General features: G+C 46.5%; 1 protein-coding gene across 1 annotated transcript; it reads left to right on the top strand.

Annotated features, from left to right (window-relative positions):
- The first annotated feature begins 12,027 nt into the window (after window positions 1–12,027).
- LOC128296731 (uncharacterized protein K02A2.6-like) lies at window positions 12,028–15,454 on the top strand. Its single transcript, XM_053032216.1, has 2 exons — window positions 12,028–14,389; window positions 15,429–15,454. The coding sequence occupies exons 1-2, from the start codon at window positions 12,028–12,030 to the stop codon at window positions 15,452–15,454; spliced, it is 2,388 nt and encodes a 795-aa protein (XP_052888176.1).
- The last annotated feature ends 6,938 nt before the right edge of the window (window positions 15,455–22,392 follow it).

The raw sequence follows: 22,392 nt of genomic DNA, 5'->3' as shown, positions 1-22,392 counted from the left end.
CACATAAAAAATTTTTCAAGGAACCGAGGCCTGTCTGGTGTGATCACAAAATCGGCTAAGAATGAAGCTACAACTCGTATTGGCTGAGTGGTTGCGTATGCCTTCAACGGTTTGTCCGTTCCTTTTTTCATAGCGTAAATTGGATGAGATTGAGGATCACTCATAAACCGATTGAAAACGTCGTCTCTGTCGTTCACCTCCGCTCCCGAGTCTATCACAAATTTAACAGCAACTCCAGCCACGGAACCTATAATTGAACCCGCGCTCTCCATATGAGGCAGGTCCAACGGACATATCACGTATTCTTCTTCGTTCATTCCATCTGGTGAATTATCAAACGATACTGTGGCATGATCCATCCTATCGAATGCGTGGGCTTCCGGTTCTGCAACAACCTTTGGAACACCAATCCCCTGACCAATGGTACTTATGGGCCCGAGCGTGTTTCCACTGGTAGTTTTGATCGTCTTACTTTCTGGTAAATATGATGTTATATTCTAAAATTGAACAATAAAAGTATCAATACAGAAGGTCTTTTCTTTTATTAAGAAGTAAACTAATATTGACAATCCATTCTAAATGATGAACAAGCGAAAATGTCTCTTCAAGGAAGATTAGCACCTTCTTTCTTTCTTTTGGATTGTCGGAGGAGAGAATCTTCATAGAGAACCCACATCCTTGCCAAGGAAGCCTGTTAAAACAGGAACCACCACAGTCAGGGAACTGTCCGATTTGCCGGAGCGCCTACGGACTAACAACTCCTCAAGCCTCAGAAACCCATACCGGATGGTCCGTTAAGACATTTACGTCAGCATGGGCCCTCTGGGTACATATGCCCCACGGCGCCGCTCGATGATCATTGGTTAAATGTCAGGCGTTCGAGATGATCACGGCATCCACACGGGAGTAATGAAACTATCCGTGCTTCAGCCAACTCCCCTCGCGATTGGCAAAGCACGGTCCGCGTATAGACTACATGGTGGAGGGGCATGGTGCTCCTCCATGGTTCCACATAGTCACCCTTCGCGCACTCAACCTCACGAGTCTGATGCTGCAGTGGCGGTATTGCCCACGTGGCGCACCCCTACAGCGGCGCATACCACGATGTCTACAACCGAAAACTTCCCACAAGGAGCAGTCCCGCAACTGTAAGGGCCCGGACAGAACAGAGAATTGCCTGCGCTGTGGAGAGAAGGGTCATTTTCCAAGAACTTGCACTAAACCCCCGAAGTGTGTTCTGTGTCCTCCTGGTGTAAATACGCATCAGACGGGAAGTTCTCACTGCCCGGTAGTAAATAAACCATCCTTGTCATGGAGATAGTGCAGTTAAATTTAAATCACTGCGAGGCCGCTCAGGACCTGTTGAGCCAAGTATTAGTAGATGAAAAAGGGGACGTGGCATTCTTATCGGAACCATATCGTATTCCGACAAATAGTAGTAATTGGGTCACGGATGCAGCATGCTCCTCTGCAAATTGGGCAACTGGTTCTTTCCCAATTCAGCAGGTCGTCTCGAATGACGAAGATGGTTTTGTGATTGCGGTGATAAACAACATCACTTTCTGCAGCTGCTACGCACCACCGAGCAGGGACATAGAAAAATTCTGTCAAATGCTGCATAAACTTGCCGATAACCTCATCGGTCTAAACACCGTGGTCGTAGCTGGTGATTTTAATGCTTGGGCCTTGGGGCCTTGGGTGATTTTAATGGGGAAGCAAAAGAACAAACCACAGAGGTGATGCAGTACTCGAGTGTTTTGCGAGGCTAAACTTAGTGCTAGTTAACGCTGGCTCAACCCCCACATTTGAACGAAATGGCAAATCGTCAGTGATTGACATAACGTTCTGCAGCCCTGGTCTTGTCGACAATATAAACTGGAGACTAAGCGACGTTTTCACTCTCAGTGACCATAGTGCGATACGGTACACCGTAGGTGACAGGCGCTACACAGCCTTTATTAAATCAGGGTTCCCAAGATGGAAAACGCAGTTTTTCAACGATACCCCTCTTCAGAGTAGCGCTTCTTTTTGGTGACTTCGCGATATCTTCCTCTGCGGCAACACTAGTATCGTCGGTCTCCAAAGCCTGAATGGAATCATTCAACCAAAGGACGCTGGACTCATGAGCCTATCCCCGATTTGACAACATGGCTGGAGAGGTAACACGGTGAGGTGGATTTCTACGTAACTCAGTTCCTTTCTGGCCACGGCTGTTTTAGGAGCTACCTCTACAGGTTTCGACATGCCTCCTCACCTCGGTGCCCAGCCTGCGTAGACGTTGACGAGACGGCAGAACACGTTATGTTCCACTGTCCTAGATTCGCCGAGGTCCGTCATCAGATGAGCGTAAAATGTGGTTCGCCTGTTTGTCGAGCAAACCTTATGCAGTTGATGCTTCAGAGTGTTATCTTTTGGGATGCTATATCAACATGGATGCGGTTGATCCTGATGCAGCTGCAGCGGCAGTGGAGAGACGACCAGTTGAATGGTTGTTCTTGAGTGTCTAGTGTTTTGTGCTGTTATACTTGCCAGTGTACGTCAATAAGTGTTCGTTAGTGTCAGTGTTTTAAGTTTCTAGCACGCTATTAAGTACAGACTGAGTGCAACAGCACTGCCCCTCCCACGAAGTTATACCGCGAGGTGATCCCGTGGGGGGGTGCATGTAGGGTCCAAGGAGATTTTTTTACTGGGTAAGAATCCCATGTCCCCGAAAGGGTGTCTAAGAAGATTTTAAACTCCTTGTCAAAAAAAAGAAGCATGTTAACGGCCTCAAGCGTTCAAACCCATGTAGACACCGATTTGTACACTTGCCACACGATACACCTGTCAACTACCACCGTTGACTTATGCGTTCAAGAGCCGGTTGGTGTACCTGCGACCACTGAAATTTTTGTGAAAGAGGGGTTCTGTGTGCGGGTAGCTAATAGTGAGGACTTTAGGTAGAGTCGAACAAAAGGGACCGTAGCATCCCTTCCTCTACCATTCGTCTCACATTATGTTAGCTTGGCCATGACACCTTGACCTTAAGCCCACAATAGAGAGGAGATACGGCGCATTGGCACCCTGGTGGCACCGCGCTTATCCCCAACCTTTACACTGCGCTTCATGCAGATCAAGGTCGTAGTTGTATAAGCGAGACTCCGGATAACTAGTCCATTAGGAGAACTCACTGGCCTACTGCCGAGGATACGGCGCATTGGCACCAGGCGGCACCGCGATTATCCGCTATCCCTGCAAAGGCCTCACATGACTGCGGAGGTGGTGCGCAGTCAATAGCGTTCAAAGACAACTACTCCCAAGATTGCATGTTTCTGCCCCGGCTGGAGCCATGATATGGCCTACTACTGGGCCGGAAGCCTCCGGTTCCCGGTTTACACCCGTTCACGTTAACCTCTATATTTCGGCCCCACACCTACAGGACACGACGCATTTCAGACTGGACAATGAAGTCCAACTCCAACATCCTCCATGCTCGGTCCTGCTGCAGACGCGGCATAATTGGGTTTGAACGTAAGGCTGCTGCGCCCCCATGGGTGCAGCCCACCATACCGTTCCCAACACTCACGCCTGCGAAGACACAACGGATTTACGGGTTGACTTTTCATGTGGCTCTGCAATTACCCGTGCTTGCTTGGATTTCTTTACGTTGACGTCCGAGCACCGTGCAGATGCCTCCACTTCCAGTTCTAAATATCTCGAGGTCTCCTGCAGACACAACGGATTTTAGGGTAGACCTTCCAGCAGTCGCTCATCTGCCTTCTAGTTCCTACATCTCGCGGCCCGCAACCGTCCCAACTTAGTTAGGGCATACTGAGTTAGTGAGGCTCAGTATGTCCGTATCCAGCAGCGCCACGAAGATTAGCACCTTCAAATCCCGCACTTACAATTTGCTCGTTCAATTCAGCCGTCAGTGCTGCAATTTTTCGTGATTTGGGCAACGGAGTCGTCTCTTTTTCTTCAATGCTTTCACGCTTTATACCCTGAGATGTACATGCCCTTTGAATGTGGCCCTTTGTTTGACAGCGATGACAGAATTTGTCGATAGCGAAGCAGTTGTCTGGACGATGACCCGTACTAGTGTAACGCCAACAAGGCTTATTCGTAGAAAAATTAGGCAAATTTGTACGAGGAAATCCTTCTCGATTCCGCGGAAAGCTTGGTGTTGACCTGCGTAGCAATCGAGGGTCTGTATAGGACACTGCCATTACACTCGCCGTATCTTTTTCAGGATGATTTTTGCTAAAAATTCCTCAGCCTGCTTATCAATCTCTGTACTTCGTACCCAGTCTACAAGCTCCTGTAGTAGCTTTACGAGTAGCTTTTCTGGCAACGTCTCGAACTTTCCGGTTATTAGCGTTGTGTTGAATCACATCAGCCACCGTTTCCACGAGTTGATCCTTCACGTAACCACAAAGTTTAGCTACTGACGCTACACGTCGCATGTACTTGAGATCTGGTTCATCCGTACCCTGCGGCATGGATCGAAGTTTCTGTCGTTGGAACAAAACATAGTCTCGCGAACCAAAATACTCCTGAAGTCGATGAATTGCGTTCGAATATGGCTTAGAAACCGCATTAGGTCCGTTCTTGCCCAAAGTACCATCGAGCATATCCAGCAACTTGGAACCAGCTTTCATCTTAAAGTTGTTAGCTTTTACGGATTCTTCCTTGATGCCCGCCAACGCCATTGAGGATTGCAAAACGTCGAGCCATCTATCGAAAGTAATTTTGTCTATCTCTTCTTCTCCTTCCATCAGTTTACATTCGCCAATCTGAAGCATAGCGAATGGTAAAGAAGAAAACACTGAAGGTGCCGCGCTGCACATCGCTGATTTTCCAAACTCTGATGAGCTAGGTGCATCGCCCTTTTTGAGATCATCTTCAACCAACCATCCTGAACTCTCTTTCTTTAAGTCCTTTTCACAAAACCACGCTTCATTATGCTTCAACTTTATGTTCCGCGACGAACTATATTTTCTGATCTCCTTGCCGAACGATCGTTGTATTTCGATCGTTCGTTTTCCGATTTGCGGAAATGGATGAAACTAGTCTATGTAAAGCAATACCACTACAACACCACTACTACGAAATGATCGCCTGACCAACACTATAAAAAATTGATCCCAGTGTATGTGATGAGTGTGTCAACACTCATCTACTGGCATCGATTCCATAAAGGAATGTGTGTGAATCCGTTTGTTCGTCTATACGAATCTATCTTATTTATAAGTGTGCGTGTACTTGGTTGTATCGATCTCCGTAAGGATGTACTCTACTAGTTCTTTATAATTGCATCGATCCCCGTAGGAATGTGCTTATTTAGTTGTTTATACTCGCATCGATCCCCGTAGGAATGTGCTTTAATAGTATATTACACTCGCATCGATCCCCGTAGGAATGTGCCTTCTAGTTCTTTCTACTTGCATCGATCCCATGAAGGAATGTGCATTACCGTCGCTTTTACCGACATCGTCTCCATAACGCACGAAAATCAGTAAATCAACTTACTGCTCTGTATCACTCCTAACTGCGCCATCCTAACTGCGTGACTTGAGGAGGAAATACACTTTTCGGATCACTAAAACGTCACACAATCAGAGTACATCTATTTCAGCTGACAGCTCTAACTCAACTGAACGGCCAAAAGAACACGACGCACCTACTTGCTGCACGTAAAAGCACGAGTGGCTCCCTTGAAACTCCTATCTATCCCACGACTCGAGTTGCAGGCCACTGTGCTAGGAGTGCACGCCGCGAATCAAACGTGTGTAGTAGTGATGGGAAAAATCACTCCGATGTGGGATCCCAGACAACTTCACTACGACCACAGAGTCTGATTATGGTCGTAGAATTTTCATTTGTTCGACATTCGACACTACGACTTTGTAGTCGTAAAAGCGGATTGGTTCGAAATCGTGCTATTTTATATCATGCCAACAGAGAATTCATGGGAATAAAAACAGAAACTTTTCAAATGACTGAAAAACTTTCAATATTTAACTGTTTCGGTCTTAAAAGTTTTTACAATTTCCGTTCAATTGCCGAAGACTTGAAATACAACGAAAAATGCTTTGCCAAGTGTCGCATTGCCATTTGACTTTCCAACACGTGCTTCGGTTCATATGAATTGATAGTGATTTGAGTTGTCTATTTAATGGGTTTAATTTAAATTTATTTGTGGTTTGTGCGATTTATTTTGTAACTGTGATTTGATGTCAACCTAGTGAATGAAAGTGAAATGTGTAAAGAAAACTACGCCCAATACTTAAAAAAAGTGGTGTTTTGTACCGACGAAAGCGACTCCTGGACGAAATGAGAAAAGAAGATATAAGTCATACTGCCGCAGAGCTACCATTTAACCAAAGTGATGATGGTTTGTTTTATTGTCTATTATTTAGTCTATTGGGTAAAATTCACTGCAACACTGCATTCGTTCTTCGTTTCAGGTGTAGTGAAACCAGGTTGTGACACAGCAGAAGAGCTTTATGGCAATGCATCGTTCATCGACGAGGAGGAAGATAACGCTGTTCCTAGTGTCACCAGCGATGATGAATGTGAGTGTGATGAAGGAGTCATGACTGCATTGATTTGGCGAATTTCGTGTTGATTTTTATGATCCGTCACCACAATCTCGACAAAGAAATAATAAAGAACGAATATATTTCAACGAAGAATTTTAACGGTTGAATTATTTCTTTTGAACTTTTGCAAGAAATGAAACTGCGTTGAAAATTTCAGGACAGAAATGAAATATTTCAATTTTATGGTTCATATGCTATAATTATGGCCCGTTTTATATATTTCACGGAGTCTTATAATTACTGCTGAAAGTAATGCTTTAAGACCGCTATGCGACCGTCCTATATCGGTCTTAGTAGGGTCGGATATCGGGTTTTGACTAACTGGGATTCGATCCGACCGATCCGGATCTGCCTTGGGATCGATCCTCCGAATCCGATCCGAATCCTACTAGATTTTTTTATGACCACAAAAAAACTCTTTGCTTTGTAAACAAACAAAATGCATAGTGAATATGCTAATACGACATTTTTTTCTTGAATTAAAAAATTGGGTTCACAATTGACAAGGTCAAAACAAAATAAAAGGAAAATTAAATTTATTTTTTTTAAATCATTATTTAAAAATTCATATTTTTTCATTTATTATTTTCAGTATCGATTTCAGTATTATTCAACATTCATGAGACTATCATTTTTCAGCATCAGCAGATTATCAAAAAAAAATTATCCAATTATTTATATGTATTCCTCGTTTAAATTATGCTTTAGATATAATATTTCATTCATTTTTTGGCGAGCAGCCTATTTCTTCTGTCCGTGTAAATTTGTCCTGCCTTAGAGAAAATACGTTCACATGGAACAGAATAAAAAGGCAATAAATCACAAAATATCCGCATCCGAAAACAATCCCTACCACAATCCCACATTCCAATCATGACAGATCCGGATCCAGAATCTGGACTCTTGTTTTGGATTTCGATCCCGGATTCTCGTATTGACGAATCCGGATCCTGAAGGATCCGAATCCGGACTCTTGTTTTGGATTTCGATTCCGGATTCCCGAACGACGAATACGACGTTCCAATATACTCCGAGTATCTTGTCATACGCACCGTGTTTCTCTTCGAAAATCACGAAAGATTCACCACATTGTCGTCTTTCCGCAGGGATTGCTCTTAGCAGACTTTTCGAATTGCTGATAAAATTACGTATGAAGAAACTAGCGTGATCGTGGACGGTGATGACTTGCTCGGTAGTTTCTTTAGCTTCATTCTCGGTGGAAAAACTGTCGATGTAATCGTCTACATAATGTTGATTCTGCTGGGGTTTACGCTCATCACTGCGCCATTAGACACACTGCGCTTGTTGATCTTCTGGATGCACTTTCACTTGGTGAAACATTTCTTTGATGTCACCCGCCACGGCTATCTTCCCCTTGCGAAATCTAAGCAAGATTCCGAAAAGCGAGGTTAACGCATCCGGCCCCGTAGGAGTTGTGAGTTTAGCGATTCTGGGTTTCGGTTCCGGTTTGTTTCAATTAATCACTATGAAATGCGGGAGGTAGAACAAACGTTGGTTTGGTTTCAGTAACTCTGAAGGAGTAAGCTTTCGTAGATAACCCTTTCCTTCATACTCTTTAAACATTCGAATTGCCCATTCCTTCAACTCCGTTTGCCTTTTTAAATGTCTTTCTAGACTTTTCAAGAGCGTTTGCGTAGCTGTCTGGGAAATTAATATTATCTGACTTCCAGAGAAGTCCGATTTCATATCTTCCATCTTTATGTTTCAATGTTTCCCCAATAGTGTTCAGAGCCCTTTCGTCTTCATCGCTTCATACAGGTTTAGCAATTAGCTTTATGCAATTAGCCGAAATCTTCCGTCGAAAAGTATTGTTTAAGCATTTCGTCCATACACTCTTCTTCTTTCATTATAAACAGCCTTTCTGTAACGTTGCTATTTGTCTCTTCATTCCCAAAAATCATCCAGCCTAATTTGGTTTCGATCGCTATTGGCTGGCTGAATAGGCCTTCCTTCTTATTTAAGGGCACGATTAAGTGGCTGTGTTTTAAACCGATAAATATTGTTGGACAAACGTTAGTGTAGCTATTTACTGGCACGTTTTTGAGATGTGGATATTCGTTTTTCATTATCACTACGTTGATGGATTGCACGGGGAGATTTAGATTTTGAACCGTTCTCACTTCATCGATTAGATGCTCCATATTATTCGCCCCCATAATGTTTAGCTTCACTCTGCGACTAGTCATATCGCAAGCTTGTATGTCTCCAGTCCACTTCTGTTGCTGCGGGAACAAAGTTCGGACTGCTGGGTCCGCTGCCGTAGGTAGACCACGCGAAGGTTGGCCTACCCTGAGACTCTCGCGCAAGTCTCGTTGACCTTTCAGATCAGCTCGGATCGGACGTTAGGCTTCGTAACTGGGTTTCCCAGGGTGAGTTTCTAACGGTGGATCTCTGCTTTCACTGGAAGGGCCGTTGTAGTGAAGGCGCTCGGAATTGTTCGGGTCGGACACTAGCCTGTTGTTTTGAATAATCAGAGTAAGTATCTAGTGTGGACCTCCGTTCAATTCGATTGCCTACCCAAATGACTTGAAGATACCGTGGTTAGGTTTGAAGTACAAGTGAAGTTTATTGGCAATGTCTCCTGCTTATATACTAACAATGTGTCTGAGATTTGAAAGTGAAAACGAGATGAACGATAGAATCATTCTCCTTACGTTACCAATCTTATGTTGAAAGATCAAATCATTGTTCTTACTTTAGCATATCTTGCATTGTGAGGGTATACCTGCCCGTTGGCGTTCGCATGGTGTCAGCTTATTTGCGATAATTATTTCTTAACCGAATCGTTGATCGTATTGTTTACTATATCAAACGGGGAGGTCTCTATTTGTTTATGCGTCTTACGAACGGGTCTCCGGACGTTGTTTACTTATGAGCTCGCGGTTCTGTCAACTGTTATGATTTACGCCCTCACCTTGGGTGCTGGGCATTGCTATGCTATGCTATGCTATGAGTGCTATGCATGCTCATTCATAAGTTTTGTTTGCTTACTTTGCATTTCGACCGATTTCGCGGATTTCTTGATTGTTATGATTATTATGATTATTATTATGTTTGGATTCTAGAATGAGTTCATGAGTTTTGTTCGTGTTCGCAACAACTTCATTCTGAGTGGATCAGATACTCCCTCTAGTTTGAATAAACCAGCTACGCCTTCTTCTAGGAGTGTTAGGGATGAACCAGGATCTAAAAAGGCGTGTGTTTTGACGGTTGAAGACCCATTACGCAAGGTGACTGGAGTAATCTGGTAGTAAATCTTTCTCTTTTCGGTGGTCATATCGTGATGTTGTACGTGGTGCTTCACTGGGTGCAATCTTGTTACTCGTGAAACCATTGACGCCACAACCCTTCCACAACTTACATTCCTTAATCTAGTGGTCCGAAAAACGTAGACATCCATGGCACAGTTTAGCTGCTTTCACCTTAACCCACTTATCGCCAATAGTCTTGGCTTAAAAGGCCTCACACTGCAACACTGAATGGTTGTCTCCGCACTCCGGACAATTAATACCTTTCTTTTCGTTTGTCGGTTGTGGAGAACGATGATTCGTTTCTGAACGTCGCTGTTTTAAATCATCTTCGTGTATGATAAGATGATCTCGTCCAGTGGTTTTCACTACTCGTCGAATCTTACAAGCTAGCAACCAATCGTTTAACTCGTTCAGTGTATGTTCTCCCGCTCGCAACCCGGATGTATAATCGATCCATTCCAACTGGTAGGACAATAGCAGCCTTGCCATGACGTCATCTATCAACCTCGGATCGTTTAGGTAGTTCATACAGTTCAACGCCGTGACGTTCATGACTAAATTGTCCATCGCATCGTCCAGCTCAGAAATATAGGGATTCTCTATTTGTACCTTGAGAACGTCTTTCACCATTTCCCGGTACATTACTTCGGGTCTTGGGCCACCGAAGTTTTTCAAGACTTTAGTAAGCTCCTTAATCAGCAGTGCTTCATCGCCGCTGAACGTCCCTTGTTATTTCCCTTTTGACGTAGAAGGCGACTGGGAACTAACACTGGGACGTAATGAACATTTCACACATAAAAACTGCTGACTAGCCGTAGGGCGTTCAGTGAGTTTCACGCACTTCAGATGGAACCATCGGTCAAAGTCATCGCACTGCACCATATGGTCATCGGATTCATCAGGCTCAGTACACAGCCTACATGATCCGTTCTTATTATCCACGAAGAACTTTTCTTTGGTCGCCAACTTCTCTCGATCTCGACCAACTGGAAGTCAACCTTCTTGCTCTGGCTTTCGAGCTTGTACGCTAGGACTGCCGGAATCGATGATGCCACACGCTGGTCTGATAGCACCGTCCGTGCTCAAGCAGCTCCGAAGTCAATGCCGTACACCGTCCGTGCACCCTGTCGCGTCTCGAAGGTTGACGAGACTTTACGCTGGTTCGCCTGCCCGAAAAGACGATTGTCGTGATCGTCGCACATTTTAACGAAATAACAAATTATTTATATTTATTTCTTTTAATATATGTCAATATATTTTCAACATTCTCTGCCTGTTACCGTCCGCTCTCGTCACAATCAACTAGTGTTGGGCGGATCGGATCGGATCGGATTCTGGGATTGGATCCTTCATTGGATGAATCCGGATTCGATCCTAAATTCAGGATCCTCTGGATTGGAATCCCAAACAATCCTTTTCGATCCGGATCTGTCATGACGGGAATCCGGGATCGAAATCCAAAACAAGAGTCCGGATTCGGATCCTTCAGGATCCGGATTCGTCAATACGAGAATCCGGGATCGAAATCCAAAACAAGAGTCCAGATCCCGGATCCGGATCTGTCATGATTGGAATGTGGGATTGTGGTAGGGATTGTTTTCGGATGCGGATATTTTGTGATTTTTTGCCTTTTTATTCTGTTCCATGTGAACGTATTTTCTCTAAGGCAGGACATATTTACACGGACAGAAGAAATAGGCTGCTCGCCAAAACATGAATGAAATATTATTTCCAAAGCATAATTTAAACAAGGAAGACATATAAATAATTGGATAATTTTTTTTTGATAAAATTGTGATATGCTGATAATCTGCTTGTTGCAGCCTGACGTTGCAGCCGCGACACAGCTTATCCGCACGCTCGATGTTGTCTGGGAACTGACAGCATCCGATGCGTAGCGGATATAGTCGTCTCTGTCGCTAGCTGTGGTTTAGCTCTCTCCCTACTCGTACAATTACGTCCTGTGATGCGGCGGGAGGAGATTCGGTTCGTGATCGACAGGCTGCAAGGACGTGGATCTAGCGCGCGGCACAATCGTTGTATTCGTTTTTGATAAGTGTTTTTATGTACGGATTTGTTTAGTGTTAATAAATAAGTTTTATCCACAAAAAGACACAAAAGTGGCGACGAGGTTTAGTGAAAACGTGCAACGAAAAGCAGTGAAACGCCGCAGAATGTCCAGCCCTGAAGAGACGCAAATCATCGAAGAGCAACGCCGTCTCTCTCAAAATGGGGTCCTGAACGCCGGGTTCATCCACCTCCAGCCAACGGACGCTCCGTCGACGCTGCAACAAACGCTGCAGCTTTTGCAACAGCAATTGGCACAGCAACAGCAACTACTATCGCAGCTCGTGCAACAGCATCAACAGCAGCCGCAGCCACCGAACCCTGATCAGCAACTAGTTCCGAAACCGAGCAATCCGGAGCTAATACTGGAAGCCCTTGCGGGCAATATAAGTGAATTCCGTTACGATCCAGAAGCAGGATTGACCTTCGAATCGTGGTACGCACGGTACATTGACCTGTTCCAGGAGGATGCATCACGTTTAGACGACGCCGCCAAGGTTCGGCTCCTGGGACGCAAACTGGGAACCGCCGAACACGCCCGGTTTAGTAACTTCATTTTGCCTCGTGTACCGCGTGATTTCAGTTTTAGCGAAATGGTGGAAAAGTTAACAGTCCTTTTCGGCAAAATGGAATCCGTGTTAAGTAAGCGCTTCAAATGCTTTAATATTTCAAAAACGCGCACCGAGGACCTGCTAGCATTTACATGCCGTGTTAACAAAGCGTGCGTCGAAGCGGAATTTTCTTCGATGACGGAGGAAGATTTCAAATGTCTCATCCTTGTATGTGGGTTGAAGGACAAAAGCGTACGGGACATACGAATGAAATTGCTAGCCGCCATCGAAGACAAGAAATACGCCACCCTAGAGCAGCTAGCAGCGGAATGTCAACGGTTAGTGCGTGTGAAAGCTGATAGTGCCATGATCGCCACGGATACCAGTGAACGAGTGCATGCAATGCACGCCAGAAGCAGCCGCCAGTGGCACCGGAACAACAACGGCAACGAGCGCCATACCAAGTCAGCCCCCCGAAGTGAAGCCTCCAAACCACATACTCCGTGCTGGCTTTGTGGTGCCCTGCATTGGACCCGTGACTGCACTTATAAAACCAACAAGTGTCGAGATTGTGGACGTATGGGTCATCGAGAGGGTTTCTGCAACTCGTCTCAGCGACGCAAAGGACGACCGCGGTTCGATCATCGTCGTGCAGTAGCATCTCGAGTAGTACGAGTCAACGTGTGTAGCATACAACAGAAGCGGAAGTTTGTCAACATTTTTATCGAAGGGAAGCCGGCTCGACTACAACTTGACACCGGGTCAGACATCACTGTGATCAGCCAGCGGTTATGGAAGCAGCTGAGTAAGCCTCATCTTAACCCACCGAAGGTAAGAGCGAAAGCAGCTTCCGGCGAAGTTTTCGGCCGTGTAGGTGAGTTTGAAGCCAACGTGCGTATGCATAATATCACCAAGCAGACGACAATTCGCGTTTCAAAGGCGGATCTGTCATTATTCGGGGCAGACTCCATACATCTTTTCGGCTTGGGGACGATCCCAATGGATAACTTTTGTAACCACATAGGAACAGCGGAAACATGTTCCTGGGAAGAGAAATTTCCAACGGTTTTTAGCGGAACGGGCCTGTGCACCAAGGCACAAATACATCTACAGCTGCGACAGGAAAGCAGACCAGTTTTTCGACCGAAACGTCCGGTCGCATACGCCATGGAAGATGCTGTCAACAACGAATTAGATCGACTTGAAAAGCTGGGGATCATTACTCCCTGCGACTATTCGGATTGGGCAGCACCAGTCGTAGTAGTGCGCAAAGCGAACGGCAAAATACGACTATGCGGAGACTATAGCACCGGACTCAACGCAGCATTACATCCACATGAGTATCCGCTCCCGTTACCGCAAGATATTTTTTCGAAACTAGCCCGTTGCGTCACATTTACACAAATTGATCTGTCCGATGCATTTTTGCAGGTGGAAATAGAAGAAAAGAGCCGACCCCTGCTTACCATCAACACGCATCGAGGCCTTTACTATTATAACAGGCTACCTCCAGGTATCAAAGTAGCCCCTGGTTCTTTTCAACAGATCATGGATAAAATGCTCGCCGGTGTAAATGGAGTCTCCGCCTACATGGATGATGTGATTGTCGGCGGAAAGACGCAGGAAGAGCACGATGCCGCCCTAAAAGAAACCCTGCAGCGAATAAAGGACTATGGGTTTACCATCCGCAAAGAAAAGTGCTCATTCAACAAGCCGGAGATTCGATACCTAGGGCATATCATCGACAGCCGAGGCCTACGACCCGACCCTGCCAAGATCGACGCCATCAAGAAGTTACCTTCTCCAACAGATGTCACAGGCGTTCGATCGTTCATCGGTGCTATAAACTTTTATGCGAAGTTCATTCCTAACATGCGTAAATTACGCTACCCGCTGGATAAGTTGCTGCTAACCGGAAGTGCGTTCCAGTGGACTACCGAATGCCAAAAAGTCTTCGAACAATTTAAAGCCCTATTATCCACGGAACTGTTACTCACGCATTACGACCCAAAGCGCGACATAGTTGTGTCTGCCGATGCATCTTCGGTTGGTTTAGGAGCAACGCTATGCCACAAGTACCCGGACGGATCTATGAAAGTGGTTCAGCACGCATCCAGAGCGCTCAGCAAAGCAGAATTTGGTTACAGCCAAATCGATAGGGAAGGGCTAGCAATAATTTTTGCTGTAACAAAATTTCACCGCATGATTTACGGTCGTCATTTCACGCTGCAGACTGACCACCGACCACTAGTCCGCATATTCGGCAGTAAGAAGGGTATTCCTACATACACAGCAAATCGGCTGCAAAGGTTTGCGCTAACCCTTCAGCTGTACGACATGGACATTGAGTACGTACCAACTGGCTCATTCGGAAATGCCGATGTATTATTGTTGTGTCGTCACTCGTTAAAAATATATGCTGAGACAATTACACATTAAAACTCGTTTATTATAAACTTAAGACACGCACGGTAACATGACAAACGACCGTCTCCAGTGGACGCACAAACGAGAAGAGAGACTGCACCAACGAGACAAGGGCCACACAAACGAGAAGGGCCCCAAGGATCGCGAGAGCGATCGGTACGCGCGAACAGTCTACGGCACATCGGTTGCTGTCGGTTCCCAGATAGCAAAGAGTAATAGACTGGCTGCGTACGTGACCAAGGTGCACACAACATCTCCCCCAGTTAATTGAGCCGATAGGCTCCTAGCCGACGTGGAAGTCTTCTAACGCGAGATGACCTACGTGGCAAATCAATCGGCTGATTCGTAGTACCACCAACAGGTTCGGGGAGTTGCGCGATTTGGGATGGTGGCAACAATGCGGTCGGTAAAAGTGCATCGTCAGGAACGGTGTCTGTTTTGGATGTAGCAAGCGGAGGCGGTTCTGCTGCGTGTGGCGTCAGCACACGCTGACTGTTTTCTGCTTGTACGGCGTTCCACTCTGCTAACAGGACATCCAACGGCAACTGCTTCGTGACCGATGGACCACAGCTGTCTCGCCGCCTTAGCTGGTTAACGTGTCGTCGGAGCAAACGATCCTCCTGGTCCCTGATCTCGTACATTACACGTCCGCAACGACGAACGACTTTTCCGGCGATCCACTTCCATGAATTACGGACAAATTGTTTTGCCCATACGGTATCGCCATTCCGGAATCCACGAGCTGACTGAAGTTGCGGTGAAGTAGATTCTGCATGGGGTGTAGGAGGGCGCAGTAGTTCTAGCGCCGTTCTTATTGGACGACCAAACATTACTTCAGCTGGACTTTTCTGCTGCTCTAATTGTGGATTTGGAGTCGATCGATACGTCATGAGGAATAGGTCCAAAGCCTCATCTAGCGTAGTTTCATCCGTTTGGATTTTCCTCAAAGCTCGTTTTACCGTATCGACGAATCGCTCTGCTTGCCCGTTGGATTGTGGATGGAACGGGGCCGTTGTAAGATGTTCAATCCCGTTATGCAGACAAAATTCCTTAAATAATCCGCTGACAAATTGCGGTCCGTTATCGCTGACCAAAGTTGCAGGCATGCCGAAACGTGCAAACAAGCTTCTTAATATAGTGATGGTAGCTGATGTGGTGGTGCTCGATGTTTTCACTATTTCTGGCCACTTTGAATAAGAGTCGACTACGACTAAAAGGTACGAACCTTCCCATGGCCCCGCATAGTCAATATGAATCCGAGACCAGGCGCCTGATGGTTTTGGCCATGCCACTGGCGTTGCTCTTGGGGGTGCTTTTGCGGCCGCTGCACAAGCTCCGCAATTAGCTACATAGCTTTCTATGTCGCTGTCCAAGTTTGGCCAATAAAGATGACTACGTGCAATTGATTTCATTCTTTGCACTCCCGGATGTCCTCGATGAAGTTGGACCAGACATCGAGTGCGCAATCTTTCTGGAATCACCACCCTCTCTCCAAACATAATACAACCATCAACAGTTGTCAGAGATTCCCTTCTATCATGTAGTTGCGCAGCATTTGTTCCAAATGAAATGTCTCGGGGCCAACCGTTCTGCACGTACTTGTACACCTTCTGCAGCAAGGTATCTTCTTGTGTGGCAACCTGGACTTCTCTAAAACGAAGAGGGAATGCGTTTAATGCGTTTATGGCAACTGACCTTAGATCTTGCTCCAATTCCACACTGGCGATTATGTATTCAGCTTCCGGCTTAGAGTGGTTTTGTATGAGTCGCGACAGGACATCAGCGTTTCCAAATGCGCCGGTGGGTATGTATTCGATGTCCATATCATACAGTTGGAGTGTAAGTGCAAACCTTTGAAGGCGATTTGCCGTGTACGTCGGAATTCCCTTTTTGCTGCCGAATATGCGTACTAGTGGTCGGTGATCTGTTTGTAAGGTGAAGTGGCGGCCATACAACATGCGATGAAATTTGGTCACCGCAAAAATGATAGCCAATCCCTCTCGGTCGATCTGGCTATATCCTTGTTCTGCTTTAGTGAGCGCTCTTGAGACATGCTGAACAACACGAATGGAGCCGTCGGAATATTGATGACTAATTGTAGCTCCTAAACCCACTGAAGATGCATCTGCTGATACTATTATTTTCTGTGTTGGGTCGTAATGAGTTAACAGCAGTTTAGAAGATAGCAAAGATTTAAAAGTCTTAAATGCTTGCGTGCACTCTTTCGTCCAGTGAAATGGTGCGTTGGTTTCTAGTAATTTGTCCAAAGGGTAGCGTAGATCCCTCATGTTTGGCACAAATTTGCCGTAATAGTTAATAGCGCCCAAGAAAGATCGTACTCCTGTGAGGTCTGTTGGCTCCGGCAGTTTTGTGATGGCCTCTATCTTCGCTGGATCTGGGCGCAAACCATTGACGTCGATGATGTATCCCAAATACTGGATTCGGCTGACCTTAAAAGCACATTTTTCCGCACGAATAGTAAAACCATATTCCTCGATTCTCTTCAGGACCTCCGATAATTTAGCGTCGTGTTCTAGCTCCGTTGCACCTCCGACAATGATGTCGTCCATGTAGCCTGATACGCCTTCGATTCCAGCTAACATCGTGTCTACGATCTGCTGGAACGCAGATGGAGCTATTTTGATACCTGGAGGCAATCTATTGTAATTGTAGAGTCCACGATGCGTATTTATGGTGAGCAGGGAGCGATAGCGAGCGTCAACCTCAACCTGCAAGAAAGCATCGGATAGATCAATTTTGCTAAATACTTTACTACGAGCCAATTTTGCAAAGATGTCCCCCGGCAAGGGGAGTGGATACTCATGTGGCTGCAACGCTGAGTTTAATCCGGTTGAATAGTCGCCACAAAGTCGCACACTTCCATTTGCTTTCCTTACGACGACTACTGGTGCCGCCCACTCCGAATAGTCGACTGGCGTGATGATTCCTAAACCCTCTAGCCTATCGAGCTCCTTGTTGACTGTCTCTTCCATCGCATACGCGACAGGCCGTTTCGGGCGAAAAACTGGTCGGCTGTCTGGTCGTAGCTGCAGATAAACACGGGCTTTGGTGCAAAGCCCTATGCCCTGGAAAACTGATGGAAATTTGTTCTCCCACGAGATTGGTTCTGCTACTCCAACCTGATTACAAAAGTAATCCATTGGGACCGTTCCCAAGGAGAAAAGGGTTACAAAATCTGCTCCTAGTAGTGCCAATTCTGCTTTCGACACTCGAATTGTGGCTCGCCTCACTTTACTTCCGATGGACACGTGCGATGTGAATTCCCCTTTCAGTTCAAGGGTGTCGCCTGAAGCTGCTTTGGCTTTAACTGTTACCGGCATAAGGTCAGGTCTGCCCAACTGCTTCCACATACGCTGGCTTATCACCGAAATATCGGAACCTGTATCTAGTTGCAAACGAGCTGGCTTCTTTCCGATTAGGATGTTGACATATTTCCTATTCTGCTGTACACCACAGACGTTCACCTGGACCACTTTAGATGCTGCATTTTTGTGACGATGAAAATTGTCACGTTTGCCACGGCGGTTGTAGGAAGCGCAGAAACCCTCGCGATGACCAATGCGAGCACAGTCTCGGCATTTGTGTGCTTTGTATGTGCATTCTCGGGTCCAGTGAAATGCACCACACAGCCAACATGGGTTGCGGGGTTTAGATTCAGGATACCGCTCCTTATTCCGCTCGTTCCTCGTTGGCAGCTGGTGTCGCTGCCTTTGTCCTCCTGCATGCAATGCGTGTACTCGTTCACTAACCCCAGGCGCGATCATTGCACTATCAGCCTTCACACGAATCAGTCGCTGACAAAGTTCCGCTAGCTGCTCAAGAGTTGCGTCCTTCCGTTCCTCCAGGTTAGCTAACAACTTGATTCGTACATCGCGGTCACCTTCGTCCTTTAACCCACACACTAAAACGAGACACTTGAACTGTTCTTCTGTCATTGAAGAAAATTCCGCTTCCACGCAGGCACGGTTTACGCGGCAGGTAAATGCCAGTAAATCCTCATCGCGCGTTTTCGTCGTATTGAAGCACTTAAAACGCTTGCATAGGGTAGACTCCATTTTGCCAAAGAGCATTTTAAGCTTTTCCACCATTTCGGAAAACGCGAAGTCACGGGCGGATCGTGGCAAAATGTAATTAATAAAACGGGCGTGCTCGGCTGCGCCCAACTTACGTCCTAACAAGCGGACCTTCGAAGCGTCGTCTAAGCGGGCTGCGTCCTGCGCAAAAAGGTCATCATACCGCGCATACCAGGACTCGAACGTAACGCCAGCATCGGCATCGTAATGAAATTCCGTTATGTTGCTGGCCAGAGCTTCGAGGATGAGCTCCGGATTGCTGGGCTTTGGCGGTGGATGCTGCTCGGGCTGTAGAATTTGCGGCGCGGGAAGCTGCTGTTGCACCAATTGAGCCAGGAGCGCTTGTTGCTGAGCTAATTGTGATTGCAACAATTGCAGCGTTTGCTGTATCGCCGGGGCGTCGGATTGCAGCGGTGGTGGATGCTGCGATGGTGGATGCTGCCAGAACGCGGCGTTCAGGGCACCATTTTGAGATAACCGACGCTGCTCCTCGGTGATCGGCGTCTCCTCTGGGCTGGACATTCTGCGTCGTTTTCGTGGAATTTTTATCACTGTTATCACGCGAACCGTATTCGTTTATCCTCGTCGCCAGTTGTTGTGTCGTCACTCGTTAAAAATATATGCTGAGACAATTACACATTAAAACTCGTTTATTATAAACTTAAGACACGCACGGTAACATGACAAACGACCGTCTCCAGTGGACGCACAAACGAGAAGAGAGACTGCACCAACGAGACAAGGGCCACACAAACGAGAAGGGCCCCAAGGATCGCGAGAGCGATCGGTACGCGCGAACAGTCTACGGCACATCGGTTGCTGTCGGTTCCCAGATAGCAAAGAGTAATAGACTGGCTGCGTACGTGACCAAGGTGCACACAACAATTATCTCGTCTGATACAACACCACGCGAAACCTGAAGCCGAATACGTGATCGCCAGCTTGGAGCTAGAGGAGGATTTAAGGTCAGTTACTGTTAACGCGCTGAGCTCATTTCCAATTTGTTTCAGAGACGTTGAAACAGCTACGCAGGCTGACCCCTTGCTCCGGAAGGTCCATAAGTACGTGCAAAACGGATGGCCTCATGACGGTACCTTCGGAGCAGATTTGGCACGGTACCACAATAGGAAGGAATCTCTCTCAACCGTTGAGGGTTGCATACTTTTCGGGGAGAGAGTAGTCATCCCGGAGAAGCTGCGTTCCCGTTGTTTGCTCCAGCTGCACAAGGGACATCCGGGAATGCAGAGAATGAAGGCAATCGCGCGTAGCTACTTGTACTGGCCGATGATCGACGACGACATTGTACACTACGTGGCCTCTTGTGGATCCTGTTCGGCAGCCGCAAAAGCATTCCCTCGAGCTACGCCAGCGGCATGGCCAACACCTACGGGCGTCTGGCGTAGAGTTCACATCGACTACGCTGGGCCATTTGAAGGGTTTTATTTTTTAGTCGTGGTTGACGCTTTTTCCAAGTGGCCGGAAGTCTACAAATCATCAGGTACAACCACTTCTGCCACCATCGCCATGCTGCGTAATATATTTGCCCGCTTCGGTATGCCGGAAACACTGGTTAGTGACAATGGTCCCCAATTTACAAGTAGCCTCTTTGCGGAATTCTGCAACAGTAACGGGATCGAGCACATTACCACAGCACCATTCCATCCGCAATCGAACTGACAGGCAGAGCGTTTCGTTGATACGCTGAAACGAGCACTGCGGAAGATCCAGAGTGATGAAACATCCCTTGATGAGGCGCTGGAGCTTTTCCTAATATCGTACCGATCGACTCCAAATGCTCAGTTGAGCCAGCAGAAAACTCCAGCAGAGGAAATGTTCGGTCGCCCCATCAGGACAGCATTGGAGCTGTTGCGGCCCCCTTCATCACACTCACTATCTTCTTCCTCATCAATTTTAGTTCGAAGCTTTCAGCCATGCGAGCCAGTTTCAACAAAATCCTTCCACGGTAACTCGTGGAAGTGGATACCCGGAAGGATCGTTCGCAGCCGCGGACGAGTTATGTACGACGTGATTGCACAAGATGGACGTACACTCAGGCGCCATGTAAACCAAATTCGGCGACGTGTGTTTGACCGCGCATGTGAAAGACATCAGCTGCCGCTCGATCTGTTGTTAGAGGATTGGTCCTCGGGTTTCCCTCCAGAGCCAACCCAGCCGATTCCGGAACCCAGCACAAGTGAACCAGCAGCACATCCACCATCATTGCCCGATCGTTCATCGCCTGCAGCGAGTGCCCGGAACGACATTCCGGTGGCGAAATCGGTACATCCTTATGTTAGTACTAACCGTCATGATGGTAGCACCACCCAGAGCCTGATGGATTTGCCACGCAGGTGCTCGTGTAAGAAGACTCCCGCGTCGGCTCGGAGCCTATCAGCTCAATTAGCCGGGGGAGATGTTGCAGCCTGACGTTGCAGCCGCGACACAGCTTATCCGCACGCTCGATGTTGTCTGGGAACTGACAGCATCCGATGCGTAGCGGATATAGTCGTCTCTGTCGCTAGCTGTGGTTTAGCTCTCTCCCTACTCGTACAATTACGTCCTGTGATGCGGCGGGAGGAGATTCGGTTCGTGATCGACAGGCTGCAAGGACGTGGATCTAGCGCGCGGCACAATCGTTGTATTCGTTTTTGATAAGTGTTTTTATGTACGGATTTGTTTAGTGTTAATAAATAAGTTTTATCCACAAAAAGACACAAAATGCTGATGCTGAAAAATGATAGTCTCATGAATGTTGAGTAATACTGAAATCGATACTGAAAATAATGAATTAAAAAATATGTATTTTTAAGTAATGAATAAAAATAAATAAATTTAATTTTCCTTTTTTTTGTTTTACAATAGCTCAATTCTGAACCCACTTTTTTAATTCAAGAAAAAAATGTCGTATTAACATATCCACTATGCATTTTCTTTGTTTACAAAGCAAAGAGTTTTATTGTGGTCATAAAAAAATCTAGTAGGATTCGGATCGGATTCGGAGGATCGATCCCAAGGCGGATCCGGATCGGTCGGATCGAATCCCACATGGGAGTGATTTTTCCCATCACTACAATCAACCACAAGACTGAAGAACAATGTGTTTGTCTTCGCTTTTCACCTGGTTGCATTTCATGTCCTCTCTTTCGTTTTGATCTTCGTTCCCTCGCTGACTCTCTCTCCTAACGAGTTCATACATTCCACTCTTTTTCTTAACTCTCACTCTCGATCCCTACAACGATGTCACACGCTGGTCTGATAGCACCGTCCGTGCTCAACCAGCTCCGAAGACGATGCCGTACACCGTCCGTGCACGCTACCGCGCCTGGTCTCTATTCGCGGTACGTATCCGCGCCACCAACGTCCACTAAGCGTCCTGGAACCTAACGGTTGCTAGGTTCCT

The sequence above is a fragment of the Anopheles moucheti genome, chromosome 2, assembly GCF_943734755.1.
Source record: "Anopheles moucheti chromosome 2, idAnoMoucSN_F20_07, whole genome shotgun sequence".
NCBI classification, from domain to species: domain Eukaryota; kingdom Metazoa; phylum Arthropoda; class Insecta; order Diptera; family Culicidae; genus Anopheles; species Anopheles moucheti.
The sequence above is the reverse complement of the archived record's forward strand: the minus strand, read 5'-3'. Positions and strand labels throughout refer to the sequence as shown.

Bases quoted from the DNA above. Each gene is read 5' to 3' on its own strand.
- LOC128296731 (XM_053032216.1), top strand. From the start codon at position 12,028: ATGTCCAGCCCTGAAGAGACGCAAATCATCGAAGAGCAACGCCGTCTC. The intron at 14,390-15,428 runs GTGCGTTCCAGT...CTCTGCTAACAG, and splicing joins TAAGTTGCTGCTAACCGGAA to GACATCCAACGGCAACTGCT.